The 15443-nt window shown below is 48.6% G+C and overlaps 1 protein-coding gene across 3 annotated transcripts; it reads right to left on the reverse strand.

Moving 5' to 3' along the window:
- Nucleotides 1-14: 14 nt before the first annotated feature.
- On the reverse strand, nt 15-13291 carry itgb6 (integrin, beta 6). Of its 3 annotated transcripts, none has more exons than XM_084667997.1 (16): nt 13138-13291; nt 10982-11054; nt 10458-10537; nt 9230-9428; nt 8670-8916; nt 7687-7852; nt 7303-7464; nt 7013-7108; nt 6644-6733; nt 4977-5111; nt 4396-4813; nt 4070-4292; nt 3127-3221; nt 2244-2360; nt 1818-1984; nt 15-778 (listed from the first exon to the last, which is right to left on the reverse strand). In XM_084667997.1, exons 2-16 carry the CDS (start codon nt 11034-11036, stop codon nt 680-682), a joined length of 2349 nt encoding a protein of 782 aa, XP_084524123.1. In that variant the 5' UTR covers nt 11037-11054; nt 13138-13291; the 3' UTR covers nt 15-679. The 3 variants fall into 3 exon arrangements, with proteins under 3 accessions (XP_084524123.1, XP_084524126.1, XP_084524125.1); XM_084668000.1 differs by lacking the exon at nt 13138-13291 and adding an exon at nt 11533-11668; XM_084667999.1 differs by lacking the exon at nt 13138-13291 and adding an exon at nt 11148-11624.
- Nucleotides 13292-15443: the final 2152 nt, after the last annotated feature.

The raw sequence follows: 15443 nt of genomic DNA on the forward strand, positions 1-15443 counted from the left end.
TAAAACAAAATCTCTTGACTCAAAGTTCAACTTTATTATTGCGTCACACAACATGAAAAAACACGTTCACTTCATTTCCTCCAAACAAAATACTACATTGTCACTCAAGGCACAGCCTCGATTTAAATCCAAGACAAAACATTACACACAAAATACATAATATTGCAGTGGTTTCCCCTGCTAGCTGCGCCTAGCCTATACCCAAATCCCAACAGTGTTCTAAACGAGAAAAAAATAAGTCCAGTGTTAGACTATCATCCAGAAAAACCCTGTTAAGCAGCAAAGTCATCAAGATGGATGCTAAATGCTACTGTAGACATTTAGTATCTCCAAAAATTATTAAGATCTTTTGGTTACTGTACACATTCCCATGAACTTACTCTCACTCACTCACTCACTCACTCACTCTCTCTCTCTCTCTCTCTCTCTCTCTCTCTCTCTCACTCTCTCTCTCTCTCTCTCTCTCTCTCTCTCTCTCTCTCTCTCTCTCTCTCACTCTCTCACTCTCTCTCACTCTCTCACTCTCTCACTCTCTCACTCTCTCACTCTCTCTCTTTTAAGAACACACAAACACACACACACGCACATCTTACGTAAAAAATAATTGTTGGCTGTCAACTGTCTTGCTTGGCACAGACATCAGTGCACTTTGCCGGTCACTCTCTCTGCTCTGAAGTCATCAGTAGCGGTCCATTGAAATACATTTTTCTCTTCCAGTGTTCTTATAGGTGACGTTTTTAAACGTTGATGTCGAGCTTCGAAACAGAGGGTTTGTTCCCTGTGAGATGAAGAAAGAAAGGTGAATCTGAAATATGGCTTGGCAAACTGTAAATACAACTGTAGACTGCATGATTGAGTGCCAAGCTATTGTTCACTTCTCCACCTGAGGTCTAGTACGAGAGGTCATGCTAACACGACCAACAGGGGGCAGTGTTCAAAACAAAGGGAAGCTTAAAGGGTCCCAGTCCGCTTCATGTTCCTTGGAGACAGGCCATATATACGTACAGAGATGGCAAAAGTACACACATCCCTCACTCGATTAGAAGCATGGATACTTATGTTTAAAAAGACTGGTAAAAGTTGAAGTACTGACTACACTTAGTCTACACGCTCTGGATAAGAGCGTCTGCTAAATGACTAAATGTAAATGTAGTCTGAGAGGATAACAGAGTAGAGTAAAGCAGTGCAGAGTACAGAAGAGGATAGTAGTAGAGTCCTCATCAAGTACTTAGCAATTATTTACTTTTAAGTTTTACTTTTTTTCGAAAAATTTTTTTTGGGGGTGGGACTTTTTAAAACGTTAAGTTTTAGAATAGTTTTCCAAAATATTTTGAAATAAAAAAACAATGATTCGTATTTTCACCTCAGCAACACTCAAAACCAACATTAATCTTCAACAAGCCTGAGCACTTTCCATTGAAACTGTCTGGAGTCATCTTTAACCAGCTTTGATGCTGGGTTTATTTAATAATAGGTCTAGCTGGAACTCCCTTTTTCTCTTCCTCCTCCCAACAGTCAAGGTCACATGTGTGTTTCTCCTTCAGAACAAGCTGTCACCTCACCTCAACTTGGTGAGATACGCTATTTTGAAGAAGCAGAGAATGAAACACACGGTTTTGTGGCCTTGACTGCTGGGAGGAGGAAGACAAACAGGGAGTAGAAGTTAGACCCTGTTATCTAGTGGCAACTATTTCTGCACATACACAGCATCAACAAAAAAAGATACATTCACCTCCTGGACAAACTCCTTTTAGAGCGCCACCTGGTGGATTAATTACACAGATCTAAACACCACAAGATCAAAGGGGAACACCTACTGACTGCCACTTTGCCTTGGCCCTCTCTGCCTCGAACTTGGCGACCTCCTTCCGGTCGTGGACAGAGACCAGAATCTTCCACACACCCAGAAGGATCAGGCCGATGGTGAGAATGGACAGAGACACCCCCAGCACTATCATGGCTATGTTGGGGGGCTGTGGACAGTCTGGGGGGAGGGAGGGAGGTGGGGAGGGGGGGGGGGGGAGGGGAGTGGGGGAGAGATAGGTTTGCACAACATGTCCTTGGCTAAAAGCAAGTCGCACAAAAATCATATTCGAAATAAATACACGGAACACCATACACAGTATATGCTGTATGTGCGTACATATATACAGTGTGTGTATGTGTATATATCTATATGATTAGTGTGTGTGTAGGAGGACCCCACACAGAGGTGAGTCTCAGAGTAGCAGAGGAGGCCGTACCGTGAAGCAGCAGGTTGTAGACGGTCGTACCAGAGTCTCCCACCTCCACACTGAAGGAGATCAGACACTCGTTGTCACTCTGCAGGGTACACAGCATGGCCTGACTCCCATCAAACCCTGGAACAGAGATGTGGAGATCAATCAGCCATTTATCAGCTTTCCTCTGTGTATTGTAGAAGCTTGTAAGAAGATAAGGTTGTCGTTTTTCGGCTGCCAGTGTAATTTCCATATCAAAGGTAAAAATATTTTGGTGTGTGAGTATCTATATGTGTGTATAAGATAGTGTGTCTGTATATCTATGTGTGTGTAAAAGTGTATGTATGTATTAGTGTGTGTGTATGCATACGTGTGTGTGACCATGTGGGTCCCACACCATTGTTATACCTTCTTATCAGAGTCGTGACGATGATCAGATATGCCTCTCTGCTTACACTAAGAGGAACAAGGTTCAAACTAACCCTGCCTTCAAGAAAACCCCCAGGTCCTTCTCTATTCACTGCTACCACAAAAGGGTTGTCTGTCCGACAAGGTAAATAATATGTTTTCTATTGTCCGGTGTCAGGAACCTAGACCCAGATAGTGTTCTGTGGGGGAGGGAGAAGGGCAAGGAGGGACACTTGAGTCGAAGCATGTTGGCATTCCTCTGGCTCCCTGACCCATGGGGGAACTTAGCGTGCTAGTCTGTTTAGCCTCCTTCCAGTGTTCTGACCCATGGGGGAAGTTAGCGTGCTAGTCTGTTTAGCCCCCTACTAAAGGAACAATGGATGTGGGTGCCCATAATAGTAATATGTCTCTTGCTGTTGCTGCTCTATAAGTTGTGTGTTTGTCCCAGTGCCCATTGCTCAGTCCTGGTGTCCCCATAGCGTTGGAGGAGAGACGGTACCTGTGGTCTCGTTGACAGAGACGTTAGAACCACTGCACTTGTGGAAACAATCCGCTGGGGCTTTCTCTGCCTGGAGGTGGCACTCCACACAGAGCCTGAGGACACACACACACACACACACACACACACACACACACACGTCTGAGAGCTTGTCCCTAGGGTCCAGGAATTTCTATTCACATGTGGAGAGTAGAGAAGGAGGAAAGTAAGAGCCTGGTCTGTTTCCCAGAGTTCCCAAAGGCTGTTCTGTCTTTTTCTCTCTCTCTCTCTTTCTCTCCCTCCAGTCTCCCTCCAGTCTGCCACAAAACATTGGTGTCAAATAGACTATGTCTGACAGGTCTTTTACAATGGAGAAAGGAGATTCTTTAGTTCAGTGTTGGGGGCATTAGCAGTCTTTTGATGCCTCCTAGATACAGCAGGCAGGCAGGAATAAGAGAGGCAGAAACTGATATCCTTGTTCTCCGAGACCAGCGACAAACATGCGGTCGGAGAGGAGGAATGATCTCTTCCATCGGCCTGGTGACCCCAGGTCATCAAATGTGTTTGTAGAACCCTTTTTACAAGCAGTGTCAAAGAGGACTTCACATACGCCCACAGAACTGCACCCTTACCAACCTCAACCCTCGAGCGAGAACTCCCAGGAAAACTCACCGAGGAAGAAATTGGAAGACACCATGGGAAGAGCAAGGGATTCTCTCTCTCTCTCTCTCTCTCTCTCTCTCTCTCTCTCTCTCTCTCTCTCTCTCTCTCTCTCTCTCTCTCTCTCTCTCTCTCTCTCTCTCTCTCTCTCTCTCTCTCTCTCTCTCTCTCTCTCTCTATCTCTCTCTCTCTCTCTCTCTCTCTCTCTCTCTCTCTCTCTCTCTCTCTCTCTCTCTCGCATAGCATGTAGTTCCCGTCCTCAACACAAGAGTGTTGTGATTGGACCAGGTGGGTGTGACCTCACCTGGCTGAGCTGCAGCTGTCTCCGCAGGTGGGGCACTTCTCACAGGTGTCCCCGGAGGCTCCAGGTATGGCACACACACACCTGCCGCACACACACCTCCCCCGGCCACTGCACAGCGCTCCGTCCTCCGACACACACCTCTCTGTGCTGGTGCTGCAGTTACAGTACTCTCCTGTCCATCCGCTCTGACACACACACTCTCCACAGTCACAGGCCCCATGGCCTACACACACACACAGACACACACACACACACGCTCAGTGTTAGAAAGGCCTGGAGGAAACAGGGCTAACATCTCTATCCCTACAGCGCTCTGAGCGACCCACCTCCACAAAGCTCCCCCCGGAAGCGCACGCAGGAGAAGTCGTCACACTGGCAGTACGGGCCGTACACACGGCCAAAGCTGGAGGGCTCGCACACACACCTCCCGCAGGAACACTCCCCCTGTCCTCCGCACGCCTCCGCCTGCCCCTCCGCCCAGCAGTCACTGCTGTGGGTGCCCCTCTCCTCGCACTCACACCTGGTGCCCACGTAGCCTGGACGGCACACACACACCCCGCACTCCAGCGCCCCCTGGCCCTCGGAGCAGAAGCTGCTGTTGGGGGCCGAGGTGTCCTGGCAGGGGCAGGAGCACAGAGCCTCCAGGGTGACCTCCAGGGTGTCCTGCACGCCCACAGGCTTCAGGGAGAAGCGCCGCGGGCCGGACAGGCAGGCTGGCAGCTCCACGGTCACGTTGAAGGACACCTTCAGAGGGGAACAGAGTCAAACTGGTTAAAGTCACTCCTCGGTATGAGTACCGCACACCCGCGCCTTCGAAGAGATAGCTTTAGGGTGGCGTAGCCGGTTAAAGCAGTGTTTGTAAAGGTGGTGGTGGCGTTGTGTGGCACAAGTTCAAACAGGAACTTACCGTGGCTCCGGCCTTGACGTTGGAGCAGCGTTTGAGGCCGGGCTGGGCCTGTCCGTCAGGGCAGGAGGAGGAGAAGCTGATCTGAAGATCCTCCGTGTCGCCCAGCAGCTCCAGCTCGATCTCAGAGCGAAGCTCCTGGAGGAGGCAGAGAACAACCACACAGATCAACACGTCTGAGGACGAGGACATGTCAAGGGAAAGCTCTCCAGAATCTCTCTTCAGATGTCCAGAACGGCCTTCAGAGTGTTTTAGTAGAAGCATTTTATAAACTTCATCAGTTCGTTTGAATTCATAGTTTGATGAATCTTATCATTTGTAGGAGGTCTGGACTGTGTATTTGATCCCAGGACAGATCAGACCTTAGCTAAACAGAACAAAGGCCTCAGTCAGACCCAGTGAGAAGCTGGTGAACTTCCGCCAGCCAGTCAGCTCCACACAGGACCTGCAGCTGTTTGCGTGAGTCAGGATCAAGGCTTCTCCAGGTGAGTAGCGCAGGGCCTGTGGACAAATCTGAGCTCCCTGCTGGGACAGGGGAGGAGCTTCCTGCACGACTCACCCTGAGGCTGCTGTGGTCTGAGGTCACGTGGAGGTTTTGCGGTGCCACGGTATGCTGCAGCTCATCAGAAAGCTCAAGATATCATCCTCAAACCTCAACACACTGTAGAAATATGACGAGTGTCTGTCTCTGACCTTGTGTGACTCTAACCCTGGCTGCCTCTAACCCTGGCTGCCTCTAACCCTGGCTGCCTCTAACCCTGGCTGCCTCTAACCCTGGCTGCCTCTAACCCTGGCTGCCTCAGACATGGCTGTTGGGGTTGCAGAGGAGGCATCTGATGAAGTGATTTAGCGGCAGCCCTGCCCCTCAGCCAGGAGGGGGTTAGGATGGAGGAGGGGAGGGGGAGGGAGGGAGATGAGGAGGGGGTTAGGATGGAGGAAAGGAGGGGGAGGGAGGAAGGGAGGAGAGGAGGGGGTTAGGATGGAGGAAAGGAGGGGGAGGGAGGAAGGGAGGAGAGGAGGGGGTTAGGATGGAGGAAAGGAGGGGGAGGAAGGAAGGTTTGAGAGAAGGTGAGGGAGGGAGGGAGGGAGGGAGGGAGGGAGGGAGGGAGGGAGGGAGGGAGGGAGGGAGGGAGGGAGGGAGGGAGGGAGGGAGGGAGGGGGGAGGGAGGCAGGGAGGGAGGGGGGGAGGGAGGGAGGGGGGGGGAGGGAGGGAGGGAGGGGGGGGGGGGAGGGGGGGGGGGGAGGGAGGGAGGGAGGGGGGGGGGGAGGGAGGGAGGGAGGGGGGAGGCTGGAGCACACAAGAAAAAGCTAGAGGGGGTTCAATCAGCCTGGGCCTGTACAGGCCTGCTGACAACATACTGACACTCTGGACCGAGAGAGAGACAAAGAGAAAGAGATACAGAGAGAGAGAGAGCTACAGAGAGAGAGAGAGAGAGAGAGAGAGATACAGAGAGACAGAGAGAGAGAGAGAGAGAGAGAGAGAGAGATAGAGATAGGGGGGGGGAGGGGGGAGGGCGGGAAGAGACTGAGTGAAAGCAAGCAAGATAGAGCAAAATGGAGCGAAAAACATGTTATCAGACACCGACAAACAGAATCTGTCTCACTATAAAACACACACACACACACACACACAAGAGAAGCTCTGCCTCCAACGAGGGCATTACCCTTACTTTATATGCTGTCACAATAAGTTCCAGAATGTTCCCAGAATCAGATTCCAGTATTCCAACCGTGGCGCCAGGTATGAGGTTTGCATAGTTCTGTGGGGGTAGAGAACAACCTCGGATCAGAGGAGGAACGCTGACGCCAGCGTATCTGTCGCGACCCCCCCCCCCCCCCAGGAGGAACAGAGGAACAAACGGGAAGACAGAAGACCTGTTCTGACTCGTCACACGGGAGTGCTTACTGAATCAAATATGCTAACCTCACTGATACACAGAGATAGAGTTCCCCACAGTCGCTTCTCTATCTTTCACCCACACGGGAGTTTTGTTTTTCTCTGCGTAAATGTCACACGACAGAGAGGGAACTGAGCCCACCTGGTAGTTGTGTTTCTGCTTCTCCGTCACGGCAAAGATGAGGAGGATGTTGTTCTCCACCAGCTTGTCAATCAGCTGGCCGAGGGTTGGGTATTCCTGGACCAAACAAGACAACAGTAACACATACTGCAGAGATGCAAACAATCTAATATGTACAGCCTTGTTTTACAAGCATCGCACAGAGGGCTTCACATACGCCCCTGCACATAAACCAACTCAAACCCTCAAGCCATCTCTTCAACGCTTAACAAACAAACAGACAAATGCTGTGACTCCAGGAGCCTTCTCACCAGAGAGTCGGACATGGAGTACTGGTTGTTGCTGTCCAGGTGGCACGCTCCGTCGTTAGGGATCACGATGCCCGCCATCCTGCTGTCCATGCCAACGTGAGAGTCTGCATCGCTGGCAAACACCAACAGACGCATGGAGTCGTTCCTCCAGCCGATCTTATCCTGCCCAGACAAACACACAGGAGCTCTGTACACAGCTGGCGGAGATGGGCTCACTCTCCAGGACCACTGAAACACTGTTAGAACTGAAGCCCTGCTGATCCTTGATCTTCTACTGTACCTTCCATAGGCCTACTTTGAACACTATCGCTTTGGATAAAAGTGTCGCTGACTGAATAAAAGTGTAATGTTGTATAGATGACTGCGGTGGAAACCACAGCTCACCCCACACACAGCCGCCTGCATGATGGCGTCGAAGCCACACTCGGGCACATCGATGTTGGCGGAGACGCGTTGCTTGGTGATGATCTGGTTGAACTGCTCTGTGCTGCTGGTCAGAGGCAACACGTGCTTGTAGCCAAACGTTGGCAAACAGCTGTCTTCCACGCTCCTGGGAAACACCGGAGAAAAGCATTCAATATCATGTCATCATAATGATCATGTGTTCAATTAGCAGATGGTTTCATCCAAAGCGATGTCTCACAAGTGGGTTGTCACCATATGGTGGTTAATTATGTTGGTGAATTATGTTGGTGAATATGCTGGTTATCACTTCACTATATGCCACACTCTTCAGCACATGTCTTTACGCTGCAAAATAACACATTTCCACGGTATAATCGACTGAGAACAGGACCCGCAGGTCTACTGGGGACTGATATAGCTCAGCATTTGATAACGAATCAAGAAGTTGCAGGTTCAAATCCCTCTCTCCCAGTCCCTTTTCATGATCAAATTATATGTCGTCTGCTAAATGAGAACAACTGCTGATGTTTCTGTTATCAGTAACCGGTTTGTCTAGTGTTTGCCTCTGTATGTAAAGTGCTCTCCCAGGAAGTGGGGACTTCCACCAGGAGGATGTGGTGTGAAGGAGGTCCAGTTCCCTCATGTTCCTCTGTACATAGCCTCCCTGGGAGGGAGGGAGGGAGGGAGGGAGGGAGGGAGGGAGGGAGGGAGGGAGGGAGGGAGGGAGGGAGAGAGGGAGGGAGGGAGGGAGGGAGGGAGGGAGGGAGGGAGGGAGGGAGGGAGGGGGGAGGGAGGGAGGGAGGGAGGGAGGGAGGGAGGGAGGGAGGGAGGGAGGGAGGGAGGGAGGGAGGGAGGGAGGGAGGGAGGGAGGGAGGGAGGGAGGGAGGGAGGGAGGGAGGGAGGGAGGGAGGCGCTATGTCAACAAAGGTTATTCCTAATATCATTGTTCTTGTTCCTGGTACCAGCACGGGTTGGCGAGCTCCTCGGGGGTGATCTTGATGAACGGCAGGACAGGTTTCTCCACAAAGGAGCCAAAACCCAGGCGGAACTTGCTGGTGAGCTTGGCCATCTCTCGGGACAGCGAGGAGCCCAGGTCCTTGATAGTCTCCAGGTCGTCGATCATGGAGGCGGAGAGATCCATCAGGTAGTAGATGTCCACAGGGTAGTCCTCTGTCTGACGCACCTGCACCTGGAAGGTCAGCTCACTGCCTGTCCAAAATGATCCAAGTTAACGCCAGACTAAAAACGCAGGAAAACAAATAAGCTTTATGACTGTTGTAATTTTGAATGGTGATATTGACACTTCAATCTAACTCCTTGACAAATTTCCATAATCGTTGTCAAAAAGTTCATATCAACTTTACAAGGCCTTTACGCAGGTACCTCAGTTCGAATCTGGCTTGGGCCATTCCCTGCACATCTTCCCCCCTCGCTCTCTCCCTGCATTCCTTTCTGTGTCTCTGCCACTTCACACTAAATACAGCTTTAAAAAAAGGCCCAAAATGATCATGACAAGGAGAACCTGGTCTGAGTTTGAGGGCCATCTTCTGAGGGGAGATGTGGGTGTGGTTGCGGTTCTCTTCAGATCTCCCCAACGGGATCTCTCGGAGAACCTCGGCACGGGTGAGCGGAGACTCGAGCTGTTGCGGCGTGCACCCCCTCTGGAGCAGGACGTCTGGCGTGTCGCAGCGCTCGCTGACCAGGTACGACTCCGTGAAATTCTGAGAGGTTTCAAAAGACGACACGACAACGACCTTGAACGTCCTGATCGTACCCTGACACAGTGGTGATGGGAGCGACACGGCTGTTGGCTCAGTGTTTTTTAAAGTAGCCACTTAGCAGATGTTTACATTGAACCAAGGTACACAGGGGGATTTGAACCTGCACTGAGCAGTCAAATGCTCAACCACTGAGCTATACCCATCCCCATGTTCTACCACTGAGCTATACCCATCCCCATGCTCTACTACTGAGCTATACCCATCCCCATGTTCTACCACTGAGCTATACCCATCCCCATGCTCTACCACTGAGCTATACCCATCCCCATGCTCTACTACTGAGCTATACCCATCCCCATGTTCTACCACTGAGCTATACGCATCCCTATACTGAGCTATACCCATCCCTATACTGAGCTATACCCATCCCTATACTGAGCTATGCCCATCCCTATACTGAGCTATACCCATCCCTATACTGAGCTATACCCATCCCTATACTGAGCTATACCCATCCCTATACTGAGCTATACCCATCCCTATACTGAGCTATACCCATCCCCATGTTCTATCACTGAGCTATACCCATCCCTATACTGAGCTATACCCATCCCTATACTGAGCTATACCCATCCCTATACTGAGCTATACCCATCCCTATACTGAGCTATACCCATCCCTATACTGAGCTATACCCATCCCTATACTGAGCTATACCCATCCCTAGTGAGTTAAACCCGTCCCTATACTGAGCTATACCCATCCCTATACTGAGCTATACCCATCCCTAGTGAGTTAAACCCGTCCCTATACTGAGCTATACCCATCCCTATACTGAGCTATACCCATCCCTATACTGAGCTATACCCATCCCTATACTGAGCTATACCCATCCCTATACTGAGCTATACCCATCCCTATACTGAGCTATACCCATCCCTATACTGAGCTATACCCATCCCTAGTGAGTTAAACCCGTCCCTTAGCTACACCCACCCCTGAGCTGCTGCTCTGCCGGGGGTATCTTACCTCCTGGGAGCACCAAGCACAGAGGGGCCCCAGCTGGAGGCAGGCATCACAGGTCGCCGCGCTTCCCGAGGAACATGCTCCTGCATGGAGCAACATGGAAGTGGTCACAGCGTGGGTTAGCTAGTCTCACAGCGTGGGTTAGCTAGTCTCACAGCGTGGGTTCTCTCACGGCTGCACTTAACAAGCCGGCGCTCGCTGAGTGTGGAAAGGACTGACTATCACTGATCATCTCTAGGATGTGAGAGAGTCTACACCCGGATTATATTTGACTTGTTTGTGTTACCGCAGAACTGTAAATCATATTCTGTGCAGGATTTTGGTAAGTAAGCTATTTACAGTAATGATTTACTACTGCTTCATGGTAGGTGTTAGATGTCATAGATGTTATGCCACTATGAAATATGTTAACATCAAAGGGGAAAACTGAAAGGCTATATGCAGAATAAGTGATTAACTGTGACCTTCAACAGGTAAGTATCTTATTGGAGATAAAGTATGTAGGGCACGATCCCTTATTGACTCACCCTCCACGTTGTGGATCCAATACTGAAGAATTAGACAGAGTAGTACAAGCCCCATTAGTCCTCGCGGTTACTGCTGCAATGTGAGAGATCAAAACATTTGTTTACATTGAAAATCCTTAATTAATATTAAACATAGTAAAGGTTCAAGCAGCATTTTCGGGCGCACCGGCTGGTAGACGACAGCAACCACCTGTAGCTAAACGTCGTTCAGAACGTTGTCTTCTTTGCTCAGGCATTCTTACCTGCCCAACCTTTTATGTTCACTTCCGTACAGGTGAGAACTTAGACTGAGAGGTAATAAACGAGCAAATCGCAAAGGCGGGAGGAGAGGAGTTGTATTCACCGGCAAATCAACGAGTAAAGTGAACCGTATTTATTCATCGGATAATGTGAATTGTACTTAGGCTATTTATTTAATGCTTTAAAAAAATATGCTATAGATTTGGAAACAGTTTAGTAGATTAACCCCTGATGTTGCTACTAGAGTAGTCTGGTTAAATTAACATTGAAGCTTTATAAACTATCAATCCACGTAACCTACTGATACTTACTAAAGACCTAGGCCAGATAAGTTTGAGACTTTGAACAATGTACGGATGTATGAAAAATCATCAGTCATTTAGAATTCTAATCCCGGGTTCATGTTAATCTTCAGATTGTGGTTCATCTTCTACTGTGGCGTGAACCTTTTATTTGCTCTGTCCTTGGACTACAAATCACAACATGTTCACACTGTTCTCGATAAAGAATTTTGTAACGGATGGCAAAAAAGTATCGTATTCTATTGTGAGAGATTTATTTTTGATATTTTGCAGTAGGCACGTGGCAGAATCCGCTCTATTATACTAAAAATCATTGCGATAGGTAAATAAGATATGTTATCATCAGTGGACAAAATACGTGGCACATTAAGTCGCAGTAAACTGGTTATTTAGTTTATGAATTTGACTCTGTTTAATCGAAGAAAGTAGCTCGCGTGAGTATTTTGATGTGGGTCAAAGTAACCAGCCCTTTTGCGTGTGAGATTCTGCTGCTTAGACAGACCACACCATGAGTCAATATGACTACATGAGCCAGACATGCCAACAAAAAAACTGTTAATATTTTACATTTCACAAAAGAAAAGGCCATTGTCATATTTATAGGGATTATTTCAGTTTGATGATTAACACGTGGATGGGAAATACTGTTTGAACAGGTTGTGTTGTAAAGGGTGTGCGTTTCTCTGCGCGAGTGTGTATGTATTCATCTGTGCATATTATCTGTGAATCATTGTGGAGTGTGTGTGTAGCATTGGGAGTGTGTGTGGAATCATTGTGGTGTGAGTGTGTGTGTGTGTGTGTGTGTGTGTGTGTGTGTGTGTGTGTAGGGGAGTGTGTGTGGAAGGCATGCGTAGGTGGTGAAGCACTGACAGCTGCAATACAGATTTCTCCTCCTGTCCAGTGCTAGCGGTGTCTAATGCAACACCACACCCTCTATCTCAGTAAGCCCCATCTGTTACCCTGCACCACTCTCACATCCCCCTCTCTCTAACCCCCCCCTTCCCCTGCCTTATATTCCATACATACTTACTGCTGTGGTCTCTTCTATCGCCTTCTTTACTAGGACTTTCCCCCCAACATATTTCTCTTTGTCACTCCTCCCTTCTCATTTAGACCTGTGTTATCTTATCTCCCATCTCCTGCTCTCCTTTCCCCTCTCCTCCCCCCTCTCTCGTCAGTCGGTCCTGGACCGTCTCCTCTGAGGCACAGCGCCTACGTGCTTCCCCACGTGTGACAGGTCACGTCCCACACACCAGGACGCTCAGGTGGGACAGGGGATCCCCTGTCCCACACACCAGGACGCTCAGGTGGGACAGGGGATCCCCTGTCCCACACACCAGGACGCTCAGGTGGGACAGGGGATCCCCTGTCCCACACACCAGGACGCTCAGGTGGGACAGGGGATCCCCTGACAAAGCCTCAGGGTCACATGAGAGAAGGAAAGCAAATGTCCCCCAAAACACAATGACATTGGACACGACAGGACCAGGCATGGAATCAGACAGCGAACAAAAGTTCAATCCCAAATTCTCCAGATTCAGTTTCCCCAGTGTGTGCTCCTCACTGGGTGACAGTTGCAAGGTGGACTGTGGGTGGTGTAGGAAGAGGACTCACCTGTAGGGGTCTCCTCTGCTACCATGCTGTACCCGTGGAGACGAGAGTCTGTGTCGCCGGGTAGAAAAACGAACGGGTGAACCCCGTGAGGTGTCCAGGACAGAGGAACTGTCCCCCTGCACGGACGGAACTCTTTATGAGGCATCACACCGGCCTCTACTGCCCATGCCCACTGGCTGCTGTGTGTGTGTGACAAGTTTAAGCTTGTCTGTGTGTGTGTGTGTGTGTAGGGGGCAGGGAGGCTGTGGGGCAGATGAATGACGGTAACAACTGCTCGGCTAAATAACAGCCGCCTTCATTAGACAGAGACGGCCAAAGACCTGGAGTGACAGGCCCAATGTGCTGCAGTGGCACTCTGCTTCTGCTTGGCCTCACAGGCGTTTCAGAGTGTGTGTGTGTGTGTGTGGCTGGGGAAGTGTATGGATGTGCAGGTTGTTTCTGCTGACTGTGTGTGTGTGTATCTGTTTGCTTAAGCATGGTGAGTTAATTGTCTCCAGAGGAGAGGAGTTAGTTGAAGAAAGAAGGGACATTATTACTCTGCCCGCCTTCCCAATAGCGGTATGACTGGAATGTGTGAGTATTTGTTTGCATTCACGTGTATAAGACTGTGTGTGTGTGTGTATGAGAGTGTGAGTGAGAGTGCGTTTGTGTGTGTGAGAGAGCAAAAAGAGACCAATGGCCAATGTACAGAAACACATATTATTTCCAATACAATGATGGCAGGTGAGTCTACATCATGTAAACTACATGACAAATGACAAAATCTATTATTTTTAATTACAGAATACTACAGAATACGAGGTTATTACACTAAATTCCAAAGTTAACCCTTCTCCACATTTACACCCCCAAACTGACCTTGACCCTGCTACAGGGAATAATACCATGTGTCTCTTCAGCTGTGGAGAATTAGAGAAAGAGAGAGAAGGGGGGGGGGGGGGGGGCATCATTGCTCTTCATGTTTGAAGAAGTTGATATCTCTGGTTGTTTGACTGGCATTACTGTCTGCCGGGGGTGGAGGGGTAGTGGGGGGTAAATTTGCACCCCGGATCTTTTTGATCCGTGATACCGGTTGGAGATGGTGCCTCAGAGTCTCTCGCGTCAGCCGCACTAAGCTACTGGCTTAGAAGGACGATCCATTAAGACTGATACTTCAAAGGATATATTACTTCGTGATCCCCCGGTGAAAAAAAAAGTGTCCGAAAATAATGCTGGTTACATTTGCGGTGCAAGGATTAAAAATCCCTAAATCACTCGTTCTGGACCAAGCTGCTGACCTGGAACGTAGATGGTAGTAAATGTTTTAGCAATAAGAGGTCGAAGACAATGTGTTGGAACGTCGTTGTTGTCACTTTACAGAAACTACACAACCCCCTCTGCTGTTGTAATGTAAGCAGTACACCAATCAAATCACGAAAAAAATATGTGTTGTAATGGAAAACTTTTATTTTGAGGCTTTAATGAAGGAAATCACAAGAAGACTGGTAGTTCTGGGTGACATGGAAAACAATGATTGTAACAAATCGTTACAGAGAAAAACAAAAATACTAAGGTTTTTTTTTTTTACACCGGTTATATCACCAGTAAATGTTCCTGACATACAAAACACACAATAGAAAAACGACTCTTGATTTTCTAGGTTTCTAATTCCGTTGTTTATTTAATTGTTTTCTTTTTTTCCACCCAGCCTATCGAAAGAGAAAAGGCTTTTTGCGTTGTCATCCTTACTACCAGCATCTAACACAGAATGGCACTTGGTTCAGACATTGCTAGCTAGCTTATCAACCGCATTAACGCAGTGAAAGCAATCCAAACTTCCATAGTTGGGTTCCAAGCAATGGTATACCAATAAAAAGCGAATCAAATGGTTTGTATCCCGCTTAAATCCTGTCGTTATGCCGTTACCATTCCTCATTTATTGCACGTGACTCGGCAACTACTGCTGGAATCAGTTTGCTTTTTAACTCACCAGAAAACAATTTTACACTCCCCTTGTAAAAAAATAAAGATACTAAAAACGGTGAAGAGAACGAGAAGGTGAAGCGCTGTATTTTAAAAAGGACAAAGGAAGAAATTGAAGTCAGAAAAGATGTATCTTAATTGGCCAGCTCCTGAGCTCTGCTGCCCTTCCTCTCAGACAAGGCGGGCTAGTCCTGCGAACCCTGGCCTTCCAGCCGACATCAAACTGAGGTAGATATTCGGCCAAATTGACCGCCAGAGCAAACGTCTTTTGAAAGACTCAGTATTAATATATTTTTTGTAACGAATTATAATTTCATGTGTGACTAAAGCTTTTAGTTAACATT

The sequence above is a fragment of the Hypomesus nipponensis genome, chromosome 12, assembly GCF_054491055.1.
Source record: "Hypomesus nipponensis isolate SF chromosome 12, ASM5449105v1, whole genome shotgun sequence".
NCBI lineage: Eukaryota > Metazoa > Chordata > Actinopteri > Osmeriformes > Osmeridae > Hypomesus > Hypomesus nipponensis.

Excerpts from the sequence above, each read along its gene's own strand:
- itgb6 (XM_084667997.1), bottom strand. The coding sequence starts at position 11,036 with ATGGGGCTTGTACTACTCTGTCTAATTCTTCAGTATTGGATCCACAAC. Across the intron at positions 7,853-8,669 it reads GAGCTCGCCAACCCGTGCTG|GAGCGTGGAAGACAGCTGTT; the intron begins GTACCAGGAACA and ends GGTGTTTCCCAG. Across the intron at positions 7,109-7,302 it reads ACTCCATGTCCGACTCTCTG|GAATACCCAACCCTCGGCCA; the intron begins GTGAGAAGGCTC and ends TGTTTGGTCCAG.